Below are 23,934 nucleotides of genomic sequence, written 5' to 3'. Positions count from 1 at the left end.
ATACCAAAATCGCGTAAAATCTGGCGATGGAGGATTTTGCGGGCGACGCTGCATATGTAATGGGGCCCATAGAGTTGGTGCATCAGTGTTAACATTACATGCTCTAACAAATTAGAGCATGCAATTGTTTTCATTATTATGGTCCTTTTAAGTTCCTTGTCATCATGGAATGAGAGAGCTAATTTTAATGGCCATTTTGCATTTACATTGAAAGCTGAGTATCTTTTAAGTCTTTTAAAAGCAGCTGTGCCTTGGTGTTCTCATTACACAAGGGATTAAAGTGATTAGAAGTTAAAGAGAGTTATTTCTCCATATTCGAAACTAGAGGTCTTAAACCTTTAACATTTTTGATTCTCCTCTGTCTTCTCAGATCCTAGCCTTCTAGCATTTTTTATTCAGAAGCAGTAGATGCTTTGCTTTTCCTTTTAGGAGGCATGTACATTTCCACCATTAGTGATCCCAGAATGATAGCGTTAGTGTGTTGGAAAATTATTTCAGTAATCTTTATGATCTCCATGTTGCATTCAAACCATGGCATCCATCTCTTCTGGAACTATCTTCTCATCATTCTTATCTTTATCCTTTATTTTCCATCTTTTTAACAGATTATGTACAACTTGATTTTCTGGATAATCCTATATTTGCTGGTGTGATTTATTTTAGGGAATCCTAATCTATTGAAAGCCATTCTTGGGATACTAAAGTATTCCTGGAAGGATTCAGGATTTCAGGACTGAAAAACTTTGTTTTTCTTATTGTATTGATGGATTGCTGGTCCTTAGCATGGGATTTAGCTTTAAATTCTGTTATCATTTACATTTATAAAATTTGAAGCACTCTGATATTTTGGGGGGCTTTACTATCATTGGTAAACTCTTTGTAGGTTATTTTGCTCATAAATGCAAAATAATGAAATCCATTAGATTAAATGGACATCCCACTGCTTGTTATCTACCCTGATTGGACATTAGTTTGGTTTGCTTCCTTTCCAGATGATGACCCTCTAATAATTGTCTTTAAAAAAATAATAATAAAGTACTCTAAATTAACTATACTACTTTGTATCTTTTCTTTCTGCTGAGTTTGTCATCAAGGCCTTAGAATTAAAATGTTATTCACTTAAAGGGACATGAAACCCAATTTTTTTCTTTCGTGATTTAGAAAGAGCATGTCATTTTAAACAACTTTCTAATTTACTTCTATTTAATTTGCTTCATTCTCTTGATATCACTTGCTGAAAAGCATATCTAGATATGCTCAGTAGCTGCTGATTGGTTGCTGCACAGAGGCCTTGTGTGATTGGCTCACACATGTGCATTGCTATTTCTTCAACAAAGGATATCTAAAGAATTCAGCAAATTAGATAATAGAAGTAAATTGGAAAGTTGTTTAAATTTGCTTGCCCTATCTGAATCATTAAAGTTTAATTTTGACTAGACTGTCCCTTTAAGTTGTTGTTTTTATTAACTCTCATAGAACAAAAGCACATTCCTCTTCTTTGTTTTATCCTTATTTTTCTCTGGAAATGTTGTTTTGTTGAAAGGCATAGTAAAAACCCAACCAGCTATTCCAGATGGATGAAATGATATGAGAGGCAGGTGCAGGTGCAGGGATAGGCAAGGTGTCCGTACACGGACACTGGTGTCTGTGACTAGCCCTTGCAGTGTCCGCCACAACCTTAGTATATCTTTTCTTTCGGATTAAATAATAGGAATAAAAACAAATACGTAGTGTAAATAAAGTTAGTGGCTTGTCAAGAGACTGCTAGTGATATTGGGTGCTAAGTTATGGAATAAATAAAGCCTGAGTGAAATACTGGATGTGTATCTGCATCTGTATAATAACACCCAGCTCTATACAAAGACACAGAAGTGACACTGGCACATGGGTATAGCCAGAGGAGGGCTAGTTATAGTATCAGTGGTACCTGCATCAGTATAATAACACCAAGCACTATATAATGACACAGTAGTGACACTGGCTCATCTGTATAGCCAGAGGAGGGCTGGTTATAGAATCAGTGGTATCTGCATCAGTATAATAACACCCAGCATTATATAATGACACATTAGTGACACTGGCACATGGGTATAGCCAGAGGAGGGCTGGTTTATGGGATCAGTGGTATCGGCATCAGTATAATAACACCACACACTTAATTGCTAAGTTACTTTACATATCTTCTCTTCTATTGGTTATATTACATTTTTATGTGTATTAGATTATATTTGGACATGTTCCTTTTTCCTTTATATTTTTTTTTATTTTAAAGGTTAGACTTCTTAGCTTTGAAATGCTTAATAGGAGCAGTAAAGGAAAGTACTGCAAAATAATTGTGTCTGTATTTAATAAAATCTTGCCAGTTCTGTTATGAACTAAGGATAATCTACCGTGTTATTCTTCCAGTTATTCCTAGACTTCGGGCTACTATCAAGATACTCTCATGTACTTATCGGGGTCACCCATTAACCGAAATAAGCTCTCCCAGCACTGATGTGCTACTCTAACCAAACTGTTGGGTACTTGATCTCACCCTTGGTTCTTCACCAGCAAAGATGAGCTTACAGTTCCGGTAGAGATCCTTTCACATACTGTAAATGTGTACTGATGTTAAAGCTGTAATCTAGTATCTGACACCTGTCAAAGCAAGGGTTTAGCTACCTCCTGAGCTTAGTGTACATTATGATTATTTTAATTGCCATATTTAGATTTACAGTTCATTTTAACATATGAATACACAGCCAAAGTCACCAGCGCTATTGAAAATCCATCAATAGGAAACCTATTTTCTGAATTGAGTCAAGTACCGCTCCTCAAAATGTGATATATCCTGGTCACCAGCGACATAATATAAAATGTCCGTATATAGCCTTTTAATCTGGCATTGTTAAATGTGGACATTCAAGCATCACGCTCCACAACAGACCCCACACATACTTAGTAATGATCTGACCGGAGGCAAACCTCCGGTCAGATCATTGCTAAGTTTGTGTGGGGTCCCTTTCCTTACCTTTCTACTATTTTAAACAGTAATTACTTCATCTTCCTTTAAGTGTATGTTCTGAATCCTCTAGCAATGCAAAGATTACAATTGGGTAGCCAGTTAAGATGGCTTTTTCTCGATGTAGAAGTTAGAACCTCGAGATATTTTTTTATTGGGACTATGCCATATCTCTATTGGAACATCTGGCAGCCAAGCTATTCTTAGGAGAAAGGAACCTGACATCCATAAATGGAAAGATATTAAAGTAAGCTAATTATAGTTAGGTTAATGAGCGTCACAGAATTAAAGTGTCTCTATAGACAACACAGGATGTAGATCTTAGCCTTGATATACACACAGTGAACTGTCAGAGGTATTATATCTGCCTCTTTCAGTATAATTTGCATGTGAAATCCCCATAATGTCTTTGTTCATTATCAGTTGGTATTATCATTTAAGGCGTTCTGATTTGCAACATGGGATTACAGAAACAGCCATATGTGCAAATGTTATAATTTTAGGCATAGTGCATTGCACAATACATAGGATATGAATTTATAAGGGTTTCAAGAACTACTGCATGTTTTATCAAAAAGTTGATGTTCGAGAGTTTTCTTTTTGCTTTTGTATAATCTTTTTAATGACTACGTTACAGGTGCTAGAAAACAACAACAACAGTGCTAATCCTAATTCATTGTAATTCTTTATCATATATTTAAATGTTTTTTTTTTTTTTTAGTGGCATGAAAAAATGGTAATTTTGAAATTATAGTTTAGTGAGTAATCTGATAGATGGTATGGAGTAGCATACTGTAATATTGGTATTGTCCTCATCGCTCTAGAAGCTCCTGAAAAATGGGCTTTTTGATTGTTCTATTTCACAGAACCTGCAAATAACGATTACTTTTTTTTTTCTTTTTAATATTTTTATTGTTGGAAAACTGTAGTCAGACAGAAACATATTTGCACCGTATTTAAAAAAAGGATAACAGTGAAAAGCATTGGGGCTTTACAGCACAACACAACACTGCAGATGCTTATAGATTCTGCTTTAATGGAGTGAAGATTTCTCTTGTTAAGTGTATCCAGTCCACGGATCATCCATTACTTGTGGGATATTCTCCTTCCCAACAGGAAGTTGCAAGAGGATCACCCACAGCAGAGCTGCTATATAGCTCATCCCCTAACTGCCATATCCAGTCATTCTCTTGCAACTCTCAACAAAGATGGAGGTCGTAAGAGGAGAGTGGTGTTTTATACTTAGTTTATTTCTACAATCAAAGGTTTGTTATTTTTAAATGGTACCGGAGTGTACTGTTTATCTCAGGCAGTATTTAGAAGAAGAATCTGCCTGCGTTTTCTATGATCTTAGCAGAAGTAACTAAGATCCATGGCTGTTCTCACATATTCTGAGGAGTGAGGTAACTTCAGAGGGGGAATGGCGTGCAGGTTTTCCTGCCATAAGGTATGTGCAGTTATATTTTTCTAGGGATGGAATTTGCTAGAAAATGCTGCTGATACCGGATTAATGTAAGTAAAGCCTTAAATGCAGTGATAGCGACTGGTATCAGGCTTATTAATAGAGATACATACTCTTATAAAAATGTAATATAAAATGTTTGCTGGCATGTTTAATCGTTTTTATATGTGTTTGGTGATAAAACTTATTGGGGCCTAGTTTTTTTCCACATGGCTGGCTTGAATTTTGCCTAGTAACAGTTTCCTTAGGCTCTCCACTGTTGTAATATGAGTGGGAGGGGCCTATTTTAGCGCTTTTTTGCGCAGAAAAAATTACAGACACAGACATCCAGCTTCTTCCTGCATGATCCAGGACATCTCTGGAGGGCTCAAAATGCTTCAAAATCGTTTTTTAGGGAGGTAAAAAGCCACAGTAGAGCTGTGGCAGTTGTTGTGACTGTTTGAAAAACGTTTTTGTAATTTATTATTCCGTTTTTGGTATTAAGGGGTTAATCATCCATTTGCAAGTGGGTGCAATGCTCTGCTAACTTGTTACATACACTGTAAAAGTTTTGCTAGTGTAACTGCCTTTTTTCACTGTTATTTCAAATTTTGACAAAATTTGTGTTTCTTAAAGGCGCAGTAACGTTTTTTATATTGCTTGTAAACTTGTTTAAAGTGTTTTCCAAGCTTGCTAGTCTCATTGCTAGTCTGTTTAAACATGTCTGACACAGAGGAAACTACTTGTTCATTATGTTTGAAAGCCATGGTGGAGCCCCATAGGAGAATGTGTACTAAATGTATTGATTTCACCTTAAACAGTAAAGATCAGTCTTTATCTATAAAAGAATTGTCACCAGAGGGTTCTGTCGAGGGGGAAGTTATGCCGACTAACTCCCCCCACGTGTCAGACCTTTCGCATCCCGCTCAGGGGACGCACGCTAGTATGGCGCCAATTACATCAACGCCCATAGCGATTACCTTGCAGGACATGGCTGCAATCATGAATAATACTCTGTCAGAGGTATTATCCAGATTGCCTGAATTAAGATGCAAGCGCGATAGCTCTGGGGTTAGAAGAGATACAGAGCGCGTAAATGCTGTAAGAGCCATGTCTGATACTGCGTCACAATATGCAGAACATGAGGACGGAGAGCTTCAGTCTGTGGGTGACATCTCTGATTCGGGGAAACCTGATTCAGAGATTTCTAATTTTAAATTTAAGCTTGAGAACCTCCGTGTATTGCTTGGGGAGGTATTAGCTGCTCTGAATGACTGTAACACAGTTGCAGTACCAGAGAAATTGTGTAGGCTGGATTAATACTATGCGGTGCCGGTGTGTACTGATGTTTTTCCTATACCTAAAAGGCTTACAGAAATTATTAGCAAGGAGTGGGATAGACCGGGTGTGCCCTTTTCCCCACCTCCTATATTTAGAAAAATGTTTCCAATAGACGCCACTACACGGGACTTATGGCAGACGGTCCCTAAGGTGGAGGGAGCAGTTTCTACTTTAGCAAAGCGTACCACTATCCCGGTTGAGGACAGTTGTGCTTTTTCAGATCCAATGGATAAAAATTGGAGGGTTACCTTAAGAAAATGTTTATTCAACAAGGTTTTATTTTACAGCCCCTTGCATGCATTGTGCCTGTCACTGCTGCGGCGGCATTCTGGTTTGAGGCCCTGGAAGAGGCCATCCATACAGCTCCATTGACTGAAATTATTGACAAGCTTAGAACACTTAAGGTAGCTAACTCATTTGTTCCTGATGCCATTGTTCATTTGACTAAACTAACGGCTAAGAATTCCGGATTCGCCATCCAGGCGCGTAGGGCGCTATGGCTTAAATCCTGGTCAGCTGACGTGACTTTAAAGTCTAAGTTACTCAACATTCCTTTCAAGGGGCAGACCTTATTCGGGCCTGGCTTGAAGGAAATTATTGCTGACATTACTGGAGGTAAGGGTCATACCCTTCCTCAGGACCGGGCCAAATCAAAGGCTAAACAGTCTAATTTTCTTGCCTTTCGAAATTTCAAGGCAGGAGCAGCATCAACTTCCTCCGCTTCAAAACAAGAGGGAACAGTTGCTCATTCCAGACAGGCCTGGAAACCTAACCAGTCCTGGAACAAGGGCAAGCAGGCCAGAAAGCCTGCTGCTGCCCCCAAGACAGCATGAAGGAACGGCCCCCTATCCGGAAACGGATCTAGTAGGGGGCAGACTTTCTCTCTTCGCCCAGGCGTGGGCAAGAGATGTTCAGGATCCCTGGGCGTTGGAGATCATATCTCAGGGATATCTTCTGGACTTCAAAGCTTCTCCTCCACAAGGGAGATTTCATCTTTCAAGGTTATCAGCAAACCAGATAAAGAAAGAGGCATTCCTAAGCTGTGTGCAAGACCTCCTAGTAATGGGAGTGATCCATCCAGTTCCGCGGACGGAACAAGGACAGGGTTTTTATTCAAATCTGTTTGTGGTTCCCAAGAAAGAGGGAATCTTCAGACCAATTTTGGATCTAAAGATCTTAGACAAATTCCTCAGAGTTCCATCATTTAAAATGGAAACTATTCGGACCATCCTACCCATGATCCAAGAGGGTCAGTACATGACCACAGTGGACTTAAAGGATGCCTACCTTCACATACCGATTCACAAAGATCATCATCGGTTCCTAAGGTTTGCCTTTCTAGACAGGCATTACCAATTTGTAGCTCTTCCCTTCGGGTTTGCTACAGCCCCGAGAATTTTTACAAAGGTTCTGGGTTCACTTCTGGCGGTTCTAAGACCCCGAGGCATAGCGGGGGCTCCTTATCTAGACGACATCCTGATACAGGCGTCAAGCTTTCAAATTGCCAAGTCTCATACAGAGATAGTTCTGGCATTTCTGAGGTCGTATGGGTGGAAAGTGAACGAGGAAAAGAGTTCTCTATCCCCACTCACAAGAGTATCTGGATCAAGAGACCAGAGATTCTCTTCTCTGGTGGCTATCTCGGGTCCATCTGTCCAAGGGTATGTCCTTTCGCAGGCCAGATTGGACGATTGTAACAACAGATGCCAGCCTTCTAGGTTGGGGTGCAGTCTGGAACTCCCTGAAGGCTCAGGGATCGTGGACTCAGGAGGAGAAACTCCTCCCAATAAATATTCTGGAGTTAAGAGCAATATTCAATGCTCTTCTGGCTTGGCCTCAGTTAGCAACACTGAGGTTCATCAGATTTCAGTCGGACAACATCACGACTGTGGCTTACATCAACCATCAAGGGGGAACCAGGAGTTCCCTAGCGATGTTAGAAGTCTCAAACATAATTAGCTGGGCAGAGACTCACTCTTGCCACCTGTCAGCGATCCATATCCCAGGCGTAGAGAACTGGGAGGCGGATTTTCTAAGTTGTCAGACTTTTCATCCGGGGGAGTGGGAACTCCATCCGGAGGTGTTTGCTCAATTGATTCATCATTGGGGCAAACCAGAGTTGGATCTCATGGCGTCTCGCCAGAATGCCAAGCTTCCTTGTTACGGATCCAGGTCCAGGGACCCAGAAGCGACGCTGATAGATGCTCTAGCAGCGCCTTGGTTCTTCAACCTGGCTTATGTGTTTCCACCGTTGCCTCTGCTACCTCGACTGATTGCCAAGATCAAACAGGAGAGAGCATCGGTGGTTCTGATAGCGCCTGTGTGGCCACGCAGGACCTGGTATGCAGACCTAGTGGACATGTCATCCTTTCCACCATGGACTCTGCCTCTGAGACAAGACCTTCTAATACAAGGTCCTTTCAATCATCCAAATCTAATTTCTCTGAGACTGACTGCATGGAGATTGAACGCTTGATTCTATCAAAGCGTGGCTTCTCCGAGTCAGTCATTGATACCTTAATACAGGCACGAAAGCCTGTCACCAGGAAAATCTACCACAAGATATGGCGTAAATATCTTTATTGGTGTGAATCCAAGAATTACCCATGGAGTAAGGTTAGGATTACTAGGATATTGTCCTTTCTCCAAGAGGGTTTGGACAAAGGATTATCAGCTAGTTCCTTAAAGGGACAGATTTCTGCTCTGTCTATTCTTTTGCACAAGCGTCTGGCAGAGGTTCCAGACGTCCAGGCATTTTGTCAGGCTTTGGTGAGAATTAAGCCTGTGTTTAAACCTGTTGCTCCCCCGTGGAGCTTAAACTTGGTTCTTAAAGTTCTTCAAGGAGTTCCATTTGAACCCCTTCATTCCATTGATATTAAACTTTTATCCTGGAAAGTTCTTTTTTTGATGGCTATTTCCTCGGCTCGGAGAGTCTCTGAGTTATCTGCCTTACAATGTGATTCTCCTTATCTGATTTTTCATGCAGATAAGGTAGTTCTGCGGACCAAACCTGGGTTTTTACCTAAGGTGGTTTCTAACAAGAATATCAATCAAGAGATTGTTGTTCCATCATTGTGTCCTAATCCTTCTTCAAAGAAGGAACATCTTTTACATAATCTGGACGTAGTCCGTGCCTTGAAGTTTTACTTACAAGCTACTAAAGATTTTCGTCAAACATCTACCCTGTTTGTCGTTTACTCTGGACAGAGGAGAGGTCAAAAAGCTTTGGCAACCTCTCTTTCCTTTTGGCTTCGGAGCATAATACGCCTAGCCTATGAGACTGCTGGACGGCAGCCCCCTGAAAGGATTACAGCTCATTCTACTAGAGCTGTGGCTTCCACCTGGGCCTTTAAAAATGAGGCCTCTGTTGAACAGATTTGCAAGGCCGCTACTTGGTCTTCGCTTCACACCTTTTCCAAATTTTCCAAATTTGATACTTTTGCTTCTTCGGAGGCTGTTTTTGGGAGAAAGGTTCTTCAGGCAGTGGTTCCTTCCGCTTAATCCCTGCCTTGTCCCTCCCATCATCCGTGTACTTTAGCTTTGGTATTGGTATCCCACAAGTAATGGATGATCCGTGGACTGGATACACTTAACAAGAGAAAACATAATTTATGCTTACCTGATAAATTTATTTCTCTTGTAGTGTATCCAGTCCACGGCCCGCCCTGTCATTTTAAGGCAGGTCTAAATTTTAATTAAACTACAGTCACCACTGCACCCTATGGTTTCTCCTTTCTTTGTTTGTTTCGGTCGAATGACTGGATATGGCAGTTAGGGGAGGAGCTATATAGCAGCTCTGCTGTGGGTGATCCTCTTGCAACTTCCTGTTGGGAAGGAGAATATCCCACAAGTAATGGATGATCCGTGGACTGGATACACTACAAGAGAAATAAATTTATCAGGTAAGCATAAATTATGTTTTCTCCAACATAGGTGTGTCCGGTCCACGGCGTCATCCTTACTTGTGGGATATTCTCTTCCCCAACAGGAAATGGCAAAGAGCCCAGCAAAGCTGGTCACATGATCCCTCCTAGGCTCCGCCTACCCCAGTCATTCTCTTTGCCGTTGTACAGGCAACATCTCCACGGAGATGGCTTAGAGTTTTTTAGTGTTTAACTGTAGTTTTTCATTATTCAATCAAGAGTTTGTTATTTTCAAATAGTGCTGGTACGTACTATTTACTCAGAAACAGAAAAGAGATGAAGAATTCTGTTTGTATGAGGAAAATGATTTTAGCAACCGTAACTAAAATCCATGGCTGTTCCACACAGGACTGTTGAGAGCAATTAACTTCAGTTGGGGGAACAGTGTGCAGTCTCTTACTGCTTGAGGTATGACACATTCTAACAAGACGATGTAATGCTGGAAGCTGTCATTTTCCCTATGGGATCCGGTAAGCCATGTTTATTACGATGGTAAATAAGGGCTTCACAAGGGCTTATTTAAACTGTAGACTTTTTCTGGGCTAAATCGATTGATTATTAACACATATTTAGCCTTGAGGAATCATTTTATCTGGGTATTTTGATATAATAATATCGGCAGGCACTGTTTTAGACACCTTATTCTTTAGGGGCTTTCCCAAAGCATAGGCAGAGTCTCATTTTCGCGCCGGTGTTGCGCACTTGTTTTTGAGAGGCATGGCATGCAGTCGCATGTGAGAGGAGCTCTGATACTTATAAAAGACTTCTGAAGGCGTCATTTGGTATCGTATTCCCCTTTGGGTTTGGTTGGGTCTCAGCAAAGCAGATACCAGGGACTGTAAAGGGGTTTAAAGCTTAAAACGGCTCCGGTTCCGTTATTTTAAGGGTTAAAGCTTCCAAAATTGGTGTGCAATATTTTCAAAGCTTTAAGACGCTGTGGTGAAAATTTGGTGAATTTTGAACAATTCCTTCATGTTTTTTCGCAATTGCAGTAATAAAGTGTGTTCAGTTTAAAATTTAAAGTGACAGTAACGGTTTTATTTTAAAACGTTTTTTGTACTTTCTGATCAAGTTTATGCCTGTTTAACATGTCTGAACTACCAGATAGACTGTGTTCTGAATGTGGGGAAGCCAGAATTCCTATTCATTTAAATAAATGTGATTTATGTGATAATGACAATGATGCCCAAGATGATTCCTCAAGTGAGGGGAGTAAGCATGGTACTGCATCATTCCCTCCTTCGTCTACACGAGTCTTGCCCACTCAGGAGGCCCCTAGTACATCTAGCGCGCCAATACTCCTTACTATGCAACAATTAACGGCTGTAATGGATAATTCTGTCAAAAACATTTTAGCCAAAATGAACCCTTGTCAGCGTAAGCGTGGCTGCTCTGTTTTAGTTACTGAAGAGCATGACGACGCTGATATTAATATCTCTGAAGGGCCCCTAACCCAATCTGAGGGGGCCAGGGAGGTTTTGTCTGAGGGAGAAATTACTGATTTAGGGAACATTTCTCAGCAGGCTGAATCTGATGTGATTACATTTAAATTTAAATTGGAACATCTCCGCATTTTGCTTAAGGAGGTATTATCCACTCTGGATGATTGTGAAAATTTAGTCATCCCAGAGAAACTATGTAAAATGGACAAGTTCCTAGAGGTGCCGGGGCTCCCAGAAGCTTTTCCTATACCCAAGCGGGTGGCGGACATTGTTAATAAAGAATGGGAAAGGCCCGGTATTCCTTTCGTCCCTCCCCCCATATTTAAAAAATTGTTTCCTATGGTCGACCCCAGAAAGGACTTATGGCAGTCAGTCCCCAAGGTCGAGGGAGTGGTTTCTACTTTAAACAAACGCACCACTATTCCCATAGAGGATAGTTGTGCTTTCAAAGATCCTATGGATAAAAAATTAGAAGGTTTGCTTAAAAAGATGTTTGTTCAGCAGGGTTACCTTCTACAACCCATTTCATGCATTGTCCCTGTCACTACTGCCGCATATTTCTGGTTTGATGAACTGCTTAAGGTGCTCGATAGTGACTCTCCTCCTTATGAGGAGATTATGGACAGAATCAATGCTCTCAAATTGGCTAATTCTTTCACTCTAGACGCCTCTTTGCAATTGGCTAAGTTAGCGGCTAAGAACTCTGGGTTTGCTATTGTGGCGCGCAGAGCGCTTTGGTTGAAATCTTGGTCGGCTGATGCGTCTTCCAAGAACAAGCTACTAAACATTCCTTTCAAGGGGAAAACGTTGTTTGGTCCTGACTTGAAAGAGATTATCTCTGATATCACTGGGGGTAAGGGCCACGCCCTTCCTCAGGATCGGCCTTTCAAGGCAAAAAATAGACCTAATTTTCGTCCCTTTCGTAAAAACGGACCAGCCCAAGGTGCTACGTCCTCTAAGCAAGAGGGTAATACTTCTCAGGCCAAGCCAGCTTGGAGACCAATGCAAGGCTGGAACAAGGGAAAGCAGGCCAAGAAACCTGCCACTGCTACCAAGACAGCATGAAATATTGGCCCCCGATCCGGGACCGGATCTGGTGGGGGGCAGACTCTCTCTCTTCGCTCAGGCTTGGGCAAGAGATGTTCTGGATCCTTGGGCGCTAGAAATAGTCTCCCAGGGTTATCTTCTGGAATTCAAGGGACTTCCCCCAAGGGGGAGGTTCCACAGGTCGCAGTTGTCTTCAGACCACATAAAAAGACAGGCGTTCTTACATTGTGTAGAAGACCTGTTAAAAATGGGAGTGATTCATCCTGTTCCATTAAGAGAACAAGGGATGGGGTTCTACTCCAATCTGTTCATAGTTCCCAAAAAAGAGGGAACGTTCAGACCAATCCTAGATCTCAAGATCTTAAACAAATTTCTCAAGGTCCCATCGTTCAAGATGGAAACCATTCGAACCAGGAAGGTCAATTCATGACCACGGTGGATTTAAAGGATGCGTATCTACATATTCCTATCCACAAGGAACATCATCGGTTCCTAAGGTTTGCATTCCTGGACAAACATTACCAGTTCGTGGCGCTTCCTTTCGGATTAGCCACTGCTCCAAGGATTTTCACAAAGGTACTAGGGTCCCTTCTAGCGGTGCTAAGACCAAGGGGCATTGCAGTAGTACCTTACCTGGACGACATTCTGATTCAAGCGTCGTCCCTTCCTCAAGCAAAGGCTCACACGGACATTGTCCTGGCCTTTCTCAGATCTCACGGCTGGAAAGTGAACGTGGAAAAGAGTTCTCTATCCCCGTCAACAAGGGTTCCCTTCTTGGGAACAATTATAGACTCCTTAGAAATGAGGATCTTTCTAACAGAGGCCAGAAAAACAAAGCTTCTGGACTCTTGTCGGATACTTCATTCCGTTCCTCTTCCTTCCATAGCTCAGTGCATGGAAGTGATCGGGTTGATGGTGGCGGCGATGGACATAGTTCCTTTTGCGCGCATTCATCTAAGACCATTACAACTGTGCATGCTCAGTCAGTGGAATGGGGACTATACAGACTTGTCTCCGAAGATACAAGTAAATCAGAGGACCAGAGACTCACTCCGTTGGTGGCTGGCCCTGGACAATCTGTCTCAAGGGATGATGTTCCACAGACCAGAGTGGGTCATTGTCACGACCGACGCCAGTCTGATAGGCTGGGGCGCGGTCTGGGGATCCCTGAAAGCTCAGGGTCTTTGGTCTCGGGAAGAATCTCTTCTACCGATAAATATTCTGGAACTGAGAGCGATATTCAATGCTCTCCAGGCCTGGCCCCAGCTTGCGAGGACCAGGTTCATACGGTTTCAATCAGACAACATGACGACTGTTGCGTACATCAACCATCAGGGGGGAACAAGGAGTTCCCTAGCGATGGAAGAAGTAACCAAAATTATTCTTTGGGCGGAGTCTCACTCCTGCCACCTGTCTGCTATCCACATCCCAGGAGTGGAAAATTGGGAAGCGGATTTTCTGAGTCGGCAGACATTGCATCCGGGGGAGTGGGAACTCCATCCGGAAATCTTTGCCCAAGTCACTCACCTGTGGGGCATTCCAGACATGGATCTGATGGCCTCTCGTCAGAACTTCAAAGTTCCTTGCTACGGGGCCAGATCCAGGGATCCCAAGGCGGCTCTAGTGGATGCACTAGTAGCACCTTGGACCTTCAAACTAGCGTATGTGTTCCCGCCATTTCCTCTCATCCCCAGGCTGATAGCCAGGATCAAGCAGGAGAGGGCGTCGGTGATCTTGATAGCTCCTGCGTGGCCACGCAGGACTTGGTATGCAGATCTGGTGAATATGTCATCGGCTCCACCTTGGAAGCTACCTTTGAGACGAGACCTTCTTGTTCAGGGTCCGTTCGAACATCCGAATCTGGTTTCACTCCAGCTGACTGCTTGGAGATTGAACGCTTGATTTTATCGAAGCGAGGATTCTCAGATTCTGTTATCGATACTCTTGTTCAGGCCAGAAAGCCTGTGACTAGAAAGATTTACCACAAAATTTGGAAAAAATATATCTGTTGGTGTGAATCTAAAGGATTCCCTTGGGACAAGGAGGATTATCCGCAAGTTCCCTGAAGGGACAGATTTCTGCCTTGTCGGTATTACTTCACAAAAAGCTGGCAGCTGTGCCAGATGTTCAAGCCTTTGTTCAGGCTCTGGTTAGAATCAAGCCTGTTTACAAACCTTTGACTCCTCCTTGGAGTCTCAATTTAGTTCTTTCAGTTCTTCAGGGGGTTCCGTTTGAACCCTTACATTCCGTTGATATTAAGTTATTATCTTGGAAAGTTTTGTTTTTAGTTGCGATTTCTTCTGCTAGAAGAGTCTCAGAATTATCTGCTCTGCAGTGTTCTCCTCCTTATCTGGTGTTCCATGCAGATAAGGTGGTTTTACGTACTAAACCTGGTTTTCTTCCAAAAGTTGTTTCTAACAAAAACATTAACCAGGAGATTATCGTACCTTCTCTGTGCCCGAAACCAGTTTCAAAGAAGGAACGTTTGTTGCACAATTTGGATGTTGTTCGCGCTCTAAAATTCTATTTAGATGCTACAAAGGATTTTAGACAAACATCTTCCTTGTTTGTTGTTTATTCAGGTAAAAGGAGAGGTCAAAAAGCTACTTCTACCTCTCTCTCTTTTTGGATTAAAAGCATCATCAGATTGGCTTACGAGACTGCCGGACGGCAGCCTCCCGAAAGAATCACAGCTCATTCCACTAGGGCTGTGGCTTCCACATGGGCCTTCAAGAACGAGGCTTCTGTTGATCAGATATGTAGGGCAGCGACTTGGTCTTCACTGCACACTTTTACCAAATTTTACAAGTTTGATACTTTTGCTTCTTCTGAGGCTGTTTTTGGGAGAAAGGTTTTGCAAGCCGTGGTGCCTTCCATTTAGGTGACCTGATTTGCTCCCTCCCTTCATCCGTGTCCTAAAGCTTTGGTATTGGTTCCCACAAGTAAGGATGACGCCGTGGACCGGACACACCTATGTTGGAGAAAACAGAATTTATGTTTACCTGATAAATTTCTTTCTCCAACGGTGTGTCCGGTCCACGGCCCGCCCTGGTTTTTTTAATCAGGTCTGATATTTTATTTTCTTTAACTACAGTCACCACGGTACCATATGGTTTCTCCTATGCAAATATTCCTCCTTAACGTCGGTCGAATGACTGGGGTAGGCGGAGCCTAGGAGGGATCATGTGACCAGCTTTGCTGGGCTCTTTGCCATTTCCTGTTGGGGAAGAGAATATCCCACAAGTAAGGATGACGCCGTGGACCGGACACACCGTTGGAGAAAGAAATTTATCAGGTAAACATAAATTCTGTTTTTATAGATTAACAGAGCTCTTGCTAACTATCCTTTCTATGAAGTCATTTTAACAACATTATTATGTGATTTTCAGCATGCATAATGCTAGTGAAGTTGTTTTATAAATTTATTTTAAGCTCTAATTCTGTACCACATAACTTATGATTGAAACTTATGATTCCCAACTAAATGTTTCAAGAAACATGAAAAACTAAGTGTTCCTTGGACATGCCTGACTATTGATTTTTAAACAAAATATCTAAGCAACTAACTAAATATATGAAATGTTGTAACACTTTGCACTATGCTAACTCACAGGTAGGGGGTGATTGTTATAACCAAGTTTAACCTCTTAAGGACATATGACGGAATTTTTCCGTCATAAAACAATTGAGCAAACTGAAAGCTGTGTCCTTAAAGGGTTAAAGTGTTATTTTGATAGAAAATATTTTCCAACATTGCATAATGTGTGCTGCTCCAGAGATACTTGTAGGTTTAGCAAAGTTGGGCATAAATGACTGATGTTTTTTTAGTGTAAGTTCTAAAAACATTCTATTGAGTATCATAAGTATCTTGTCTCAGCTGTGTTAAAAACACAAAACATGTGCAGCACTGTTTAATTTTTTTTATTGTTTTGTAGTTTCTGATGAAGAAGAGTTTACTTGTCCACAAGAATCAACACCAGGAATCACTGAGAATGTGTTTGAAACAGAGGTGATGTATTTAACTTACCCTACATACAGATGTCAACAATGATCTGTTATATTGTGTGTGTATATATATATTTATATATTTGTGTATATAATATATATATATATATAATGTATTTCTCAATATTGCCATTTTAATGTTTACCTGGTTGCTGAATTTGTTTTTTTAATATCTTAAAGGGACAGTCTAGGCCAAAATAAACTTTCATGATTCAGATAGAGCATGTAATTTTAAACAATTTTCCAATTTACTTTTATCACCAATTTTGCTTTGTTCTCTTGGTATTCTTATTTGAAAACTTAACCTAGGAGGTTCATATGCTAATTTCTTAGACCTTGAAGCCCACCTCTTTCAGATTGCATTTTAACAGTTTTTCACCACTAGAGGGTGTTAGTTCACGTATTTCATATAGATAACACTGTGCTCGTGCACGAGAAGTTATCTGGGAGCAGGCACTGATTGGCTAGACGGCAAGTCTGTCAAAAGAACTGAAATAAAGGGGCAGTTTGCAGAGGCTTATATACAAGATAATCACAGAGGTTAAAAGTATATTATTATAACTGTGTTGGTTATGCAAAACTGGGAAATGGGTAATAAAGGGATTATCTATCTTTTAAAACAATAAAAATTCTGGTGTAGACTGTCCCTTTAAATCTAGTTTCACTTAAAGGGACACTGAACCCAAATTTTTTCTTTCGTGATTCAGATAGAGCATGACATTTTAAGCAACTTTCTAATTTACTCCTATTAATTTTTCTTCATTCTCTTGGTATCTATATTTGAAATGCAAAAATGTAAGTTTAGATGCCGGACCATTTTTGGTGAACAACCTGGGTTGTTGCTGATTGGTGGATAAATTCATGCACCAGTAAAAAAGTGCTGTGCAGAGTTCTGAACCAAAAAAAAGCTTAGATGCCTTTTTTCCTATAAGGTATGACGAGTCCACGGATTCATCCTTTACTTGTGGGATATTATCCTCCTGCTAACAGGAAGTGCCAAAGAGCACCACAGCAGAGCTGTCTATATAGCTCCTCCCTTAGCTCCACCCCCCAGTCATTCTCTTTGCCTACTCTAAGTACTAGGAAGGGTAAAGTGAAAGAGGTGATAAAATATTAGTTTAAACGCTTGATTTTATCCAAGCGGGGTTTCTCTAAGTCGGTCATAGATACCTTGATTCAGGCTCGAAAGCCTGTCACTAGGAAAATTTATCATAAGATATGGCGTAAATATCTTTATTGGTGCGAATCCAAATGCTACTCATGGAGTAAGATCAGGATTCCTAGGATTAAAGGGACAGATATCTGCTTTATCAATTCTACTGCACAAGCGTCTGGCAGATGTTCCAGACGTTCAGTCGTTCTGTCAGGCTTTAGTTAGAATCAAGCCTGTGTTTAAACCTGTTGCTCCGCCATGGAGTTTGAATTTAGTTCTTAAAGTTCTTCAAGGGGTTCCGTTTGAATCTATGCATTCCATAGATATTAAGCTTCTATCTTGGAAAATTCTGTTTTTAGTTGCTATCTCTTCGGCTCAAAGAGTTTCTGAACTATCTGCATTGCAATGCGACTCGCCTTATCTTGTTTTCCATGCTGATAAGGTGGTTTTGCGTACCAAACCTGGATTCCTTCCTAAGGTTGTTACTAATAGGAATATCAATCAGGAAATTGTTGTTCCTTCTCTGTGTCCTAATCCTTCCTCTAAGAAGGAGCGTCTGTTGCACAACTTGGACATGGTTCGTGCTTTGAAGTTTTACTTGCAAGCAACCAAAGATTTCCGTCAAACATCTTCTTTGTTTGTTGTCTATTCTGCAAAACGTAGAGGTCAAAATGCTACGGCTACCTCTTTCTTTTTGGCTGAAAAGCATCATCCGTTTGGCATACGAGACTGCTGGACAGCAGCCTCCTGAAAGGATTACAGCTCACTCTACTAGAGCGGTGGCTTTCACATGGCTTTTAAAAATGATGCTTCTGTTGAACAGATTTGTAAGGCTGCGACTTGGTCTTCGCTTCATACCTTTTACAAATTTTACAAATTTGATACTTTTGCTTCTTCGGAGGCTATTTTTGGGAGAAAAGTTCTTCAAGCAGTGGTGCCTTCTGTTTAACCATCTGTCTTGACCCTCCCGTTCATCTGTGTCCTGTAGCTTTGGTATTGTATCCCACAAGTAAAGGATGAATCCGTGGACTCGTCGTACCTTATAGAAGAAAAGTAAATTTATGCTTACCTGATAAATTAATTTCTTCTATGGTACGACGAGTCCACGGCCCGCCCTGTCATTTTAAGACAGATTATATTTTTTTATTTTAAACTTCAGTCACCTCTGCACCGTTTAGTTTCTCCTTTTTCTTCCTGTACCTTCAGTCGATTGACTGGGGGGTGGAGCTAAGGGAGGAGCTATATAGACAGCTCTGCTGTGGTGCTCTTTGCCACTTCCTGTTAGCAGGAGGATAATATCCCACAAGTAAAATATGAATCCGTGGACTCGTCGTACCATAGAAGAAATTAATTTATCAGGTAGGCATAAATTTACTTTTTCAAATAAAGATAGCAAGAGAATGAAGAAAAATTGATAATAGGTGTACATTAGAAAGTTGCTTAAAATGTCATGCTCTATCTGAATCGCGAAAGAAAAAATTTGGGTTCAGTGTCCCAACAGGGAGTGTATCTATATGCTCTATGCTTCAAGGTTGTCGAAATTTGCTTGAAAGATTCAAGATTCTATTCAAAATCTAGGATCAATAGAAATGTCTTTTATATATGTTTGTTTGTTTTTTCAATTCATCTTCATTTTTGACATTATTCTTTACATGAACAATAACAGTCCCTATATACCTGAATTATCAACAGCAGAAAGTTAGGTAGGTATATACATCCACTGCCCAATTCATGATACAAAGGGTTGCATTGAGCAATGCTGCTGAGTGATGACAAAGTAAGTCTATAAAGTATTATCCCTCCAGTGAGGTGCCTATACCAAGTAAAAAAAACAACAAAGAAGCCGCTACAGAGTAACAGTTCAAGTAGTGACAGGTAGCAGGTTAGCCTTCTTTGGTCATAAGGTGTAATATGTCAAAGTTAGCCAGCCTCCACACAATGCGGCCCCTATTGAAGAAACAGTGTTCCTACCTTGGGCCCAGGGCAGTTTCCCTGTTGTGGACGAGGCAGCAATTTCCTAAGCGATTCTCCTTTTCCTTGTCTGTCACGCTCAGCAGCCAACGATGGAATGCGGGAGGAGGGCACTCTCAATACCGTGACCGTGCTCACTGAAAAGCGGATCCAGTTAGCAATAGAGAAATAAGTAGGTAGGAGCACCAGTGATGTCAAGTAGCCTTTATTCCAAACAAAACGTTTCAGCTTAAAAAGCTCAGTAATAATGATGATGGTTCGTAAAAAGCATGAACCTCGTCAAAAGACAGCAAACAGTCAGCAAATTATTGATAAACCAATAGGAGGAAAGATAGACAGCTGACGCATTTCGGCTCATAGCCGTAATCTAAGGTGATAAAAAATTTAAACCTACCAACCCTTCTTAAAGCGCTTCCTTTCCTCCTATTGGTCCAATAATAACCAATTAAAAATGAAACCAAAAAGTACATGCGCAGACTTGTGTACATACATAAATCCATGATAAATATATTGTTACTCATTTAACATCATATAAGCACTTGATATTGTCTAGCTAGTAAAACAGTGCTAGTACAGTATCTGTTGTTCATTCAACATCTAAAGTACATGATATCCCTGTTGTTATATTGCTGATGCGATACAGAGGGCTATGGCTGCTATACCGCCTTCAAATAAACGTAAAAGGGCTTTTAAAGCATCTCATAATACTGATTAAATTTGTAATGACCGGCAACATACTGATATATCCTCCTCTGATGAGGATCTCTCTGACTCAGAAGATCCTACTTCAGACATTGACACTGATAAATCATCTTATCTTTTAAAGATTGAGTATATTCATTCTTTGTTAAAAGAATTGTTAATAACTTTGGATATTGAGTAGTCTGGTCCTCATGATAATAAATTCAGTAAACGTTTAAATTCTGTTTATAAACCTCATGTGACTACTCCTGAGGTTTTTCCTGTTCCTGATGCTATTTCTGATGTGATTGCTAAGGGATGGTCTAAGCCTGGTTCTTGTTTTGCTCCTTCTTCAAGGTTTAAAAAGTTGTATCTTTTGCCAGTGGCTAAATTAGAGTTTTGGGAAAAAGTCCCTAAGGTTGATGGGGCTATTTCTACTCTTGCTAAACGTACTACTATTCTTATGGAAGATAGTACTTCTTTTAAGGATCCTTTAGATAGGAAAATTGAATCTTATCTAAGGAAAGCTTATTTGCATTCTGGCTATATGTTCAGACCTGCCATTTCTATGGCTGATGTTGCGGCTGCATCAACTTTTTGGTTGGATAGCTTAGCACATCGGGAAAAAGACTCTGATTTGCATAGCATTGTTCGTTTGCTTCACCATGCTTATTTTATCTGTGATGCTATTTTTGATATCCTCAAGATTAATGTTAAATCTTTGTCTTTGGCTATTTTAGCTAGAAGAGCCTTATGGCTCAAATCATGGAATGCTGACATGGTATCTAAATCTAGGTTACTATCTCTTTCATTCCAGGGTAATAATTTATTTGGTTCCCAGTTGGTTTCTATTATGTCCACTATTACTGGGGGGAAGGGAGTTTTTTGCCTCCAGATAAAAAGTCTAAAGGCAAATCTAAAGCTTCTAATTGGTTTTGTTTCTTTTGTCAGAATAGAGAACAGAAAACCACTCCTTCCCCTAAAGACTCTGGCTCCAATTGGAAGCCATCCTCGAGTTGGAATAAATCCAAGCCTTACAAGAAACCCCAAGACGGCATGAAGGTGCGGCCCTCGATCCATTTCTGCTGGTGGGGGGCAGATTGAAATTATTTCAAGACGTTTGGGCAGGTTCCATTCAGAATCATTGGATTCGGAATATTGTCTCTCAGGGGTATTGAATAGGTTTCAGAATAAGACCTCCTGTGAGAAGATTTTTTCTCTCCCACGTTACAACAAATCCTGTAAAAGCTCAGGCTTTTCTGAAGTGTGTTTCAGATATAAAGCTTTCAGGAGTAATTGTACCAGCTCCAATTCTGGAACAGGGTCTGGGTTTTTATTCAAATCTATTCATTGTCCCGAAGAAGGAAAATTGTTTCAGACCAGTTCTAGATTTGAAGTTTTTGAATCATTTTGTAAGGGTCCCAACTTTCAAGATGGTGACTATAAGGACTTTTCTGCCTTTTGTTCAGCAAGGTCATTACATGTCCTCAATAGACTTACAGGATGCGTATCTTCACATTCCGATTCATCCAGACCACTATCGGTTTCTGAGATTCTCTTTTCTAGACAAGCATTACCAGTTTGTTGCTCTTCCATTTGGCCTAGCAACAGCTCCAAGAACCTTTTCGAAGGTTCTCTGTGCCCTTCTATCTGTAATCAGAGAGCAGGGTGTTTACTTATTTGACGATATCTTGGTACTGGCTCAATCTTTTCATTTAGCAGAATCTCACACAAATCAACTTGTGTTGTTTCTTCAAAGACATGGTTGGAGGATCAATTTACTTAAGAGTTCCTTGATTCCTCAGACAAGGGTCACCTTTTTAGGTTTCCAGATAAATTCAGAATCCATGACTCTATCTTTAACAGACAAGAGACATATGAAATTGGTTTCTGCCTGTCGAAATCTTCAGTCTCGATCATTCCCTTCAGTGGTTATGTGCACGGAAGTTTTAGGTCTCATGACTGCAGCATTGGACGCGATCCTCTTTGCTCGTTTTCATATGAGACCTCTGCAGCTTTGCATGCTGAATCAATGGTGCAGGGATTATACTCGGATATCACATTTGATATACTTAAATCCCAAATTCAACTCTCTCTGTCCTGGTGGTTAGACCATCATCAGATTATTCAAGGAGCCTCTGTTGTTCGTCCTGCCTGGACCATGATTTCAACAGATGCAAGTCTCACAGGTTGGGGAGCTGTCTGGGGGTCTCTGGCAGCACAAGAAGTTTGGAATCCTCAAGAGGTGAGGTTACCAATCAATATTGGTAATCTGTGTTATTTTCAGAGCTCTTCAGGTTTGGCCTCTGTTGACGAGAGAACTGTTTATTTGTTTTCAGACAGACAATATCACAACTGTGGCATATGTCAATCATCAAGGAGGGTCTCACAGTCCTTCAGCAATGAAGGAAGTATCTCGGATACTTTCTTGGGTTGAATCCAACTCTTGTCAAATTTCTGCTATTTTCAGGGCTGTTCAGGCTTGGCCTCTATTAAAGAGAGAATCATTCATTCATTTTCAGACAGACAATATCACAACTGTGGCACAACTGTTTTATTATCATCAAGGGGGGACTCGCAGTCCTTTAGCGATGAAAGAAGTATCTCGGATACTTTCTTGGGCGGAATCCTACTCCTGTCTAATTTCTGCGATACATATCCCAGGTGTAGACAATTGGGAAGAGGATTATCTCAGTTGTCAGTCTTTACATCCAGGGGAGTGGGCTCTCCATCCAGATGTATTTTGTCAGATTGTACAGATGTGGGGTCTCCCCGAAATAGATCTGATGGCTTCCCACCTAAACAAGAAGCTTCCCAGGTACCTTTCCAGGTTCAGTGATCCTCAGGCGGAGATGTTGGATGCGTTAGCAGTTCCTTGGTTTTACCAACCTGCTTACATTTTTCCGCCTCTAGTTCTTCTTCCAAGGGTGATCTCCAAGATCATAATGGAACAATTGCATGTGTTTCTGATAGCACCAGCATGGCCTCACAGGTTTTGGTATGCGGATCTTCTCCGGATGTCCAGTTGCCAACCTTGGACGCTTCATTTAAGGCCAGACCTTCTGTCTCAAGGGACGTTTTTTCAATCACGATCTCGAATCGCAATGATTAATACTATGCTACAGGCTCGTAAGTCTGTTTCAAGGAAGATTTATTATCGAGTTTGGAAAACCTATATTGCATGGTGTTTTTCTCAAATTCTTTTGGCATTATTTTCGAATTCCTAGAATTTTACAATTTCTTCAGGATGGTTTGGATAAAGGTTTGTCTGCAAGTACTTTGAAGGGACAAATATCTGCTCTTTCTGTTTTATTTTATAGAAAGATTGCTAAGCTTCCTGATATTTACTATTTTGTTCAGGCTTTGGTTCGTATCAAGCCTGTTATTAAATCAATCTCTCCTCCTTGGAGTCTTAATTTGGTTTTGAAGGCTTTGCAAGCTCCTCCTTTTTAACCTATGCATTCTTTGGATATTAAACTACTTTCTTGGAAAGTTTTGTTCCTTTTGGCTATCTCTTCAGCTAGAAGAGTTTCTGAATTGTGTACTCTCTCTTGTGAGTCTCCTTTTCTGATTTTACATCAGGATAAGGCTGTTTTGCGGACTTCGTTTAAATTTCTTCCTAAGGTTGTGAATTCTAACAACATTAGTAGGGAAATTGTTGTTCTTGACAGAGCTTTACATTCTTTGGATGTTGTAAGAGCTTTGAAATATTATGTCGAAGCTACTATAGATTTCAGAAAAACTTCTAGTCTATTTGTTGTTTTTTCTGGTCCTAGGAAAGGTCAGAAAGCTTCTGCCATTTCTTTGGCATCTTGGTTAAAGCTTTTGATTCACAAGGCTTATTTGGAGGCGGGACAGTTTCCGCCTCAGAGAATAACAGCTCATTCTACTAGATCAGTCGCCACTTCTTGGGCTTTTAAGAATGAAGC

General features: G+C 40.8%; 1 protein-coding gene across 1 annotated transcript in view; it reads left to right on the top strand.

Annotated features, from left to right (window-relative positions):
- The window catches only part of RAPGEF5 (Rap guanine nucleotide exchange factor 5), a 603,491-nt gene that overhangs the window by 382,639 nt on the left and 196,918 nt on the right, over positions 1-23,934 (top strand). Inside the window, exon 8 of the mRNA XM_053714138.1 lies at positions 16,131-16,204. Coding sequence (XP_053570113.1) covers positions 16,131-16,204 — 74 coding nt within the window. The remainder of the gene's footprint in view (positions 1-16,130; positions 16,205-23,934) is intronic.

The sequence above is a fragment of the Bombina bombina genome, chromosome 5 (genome assembly GCF_027579735.1).
Source record: "Bombina bombina isolate aBomBom1 chromosome 5, aBomBom1.pri, whole genome shotgun sequence".
Classification (NCBI taxonomy): domain Eukaryota; kingdom Metazoa; phylum Chordata; class Amphibia; order Anura; family Bombinatoridae; genus Bombina; species Bombina bombina.
This window is presented reverse-complemented; position numbering and strand designations above follow the sequence as displayed.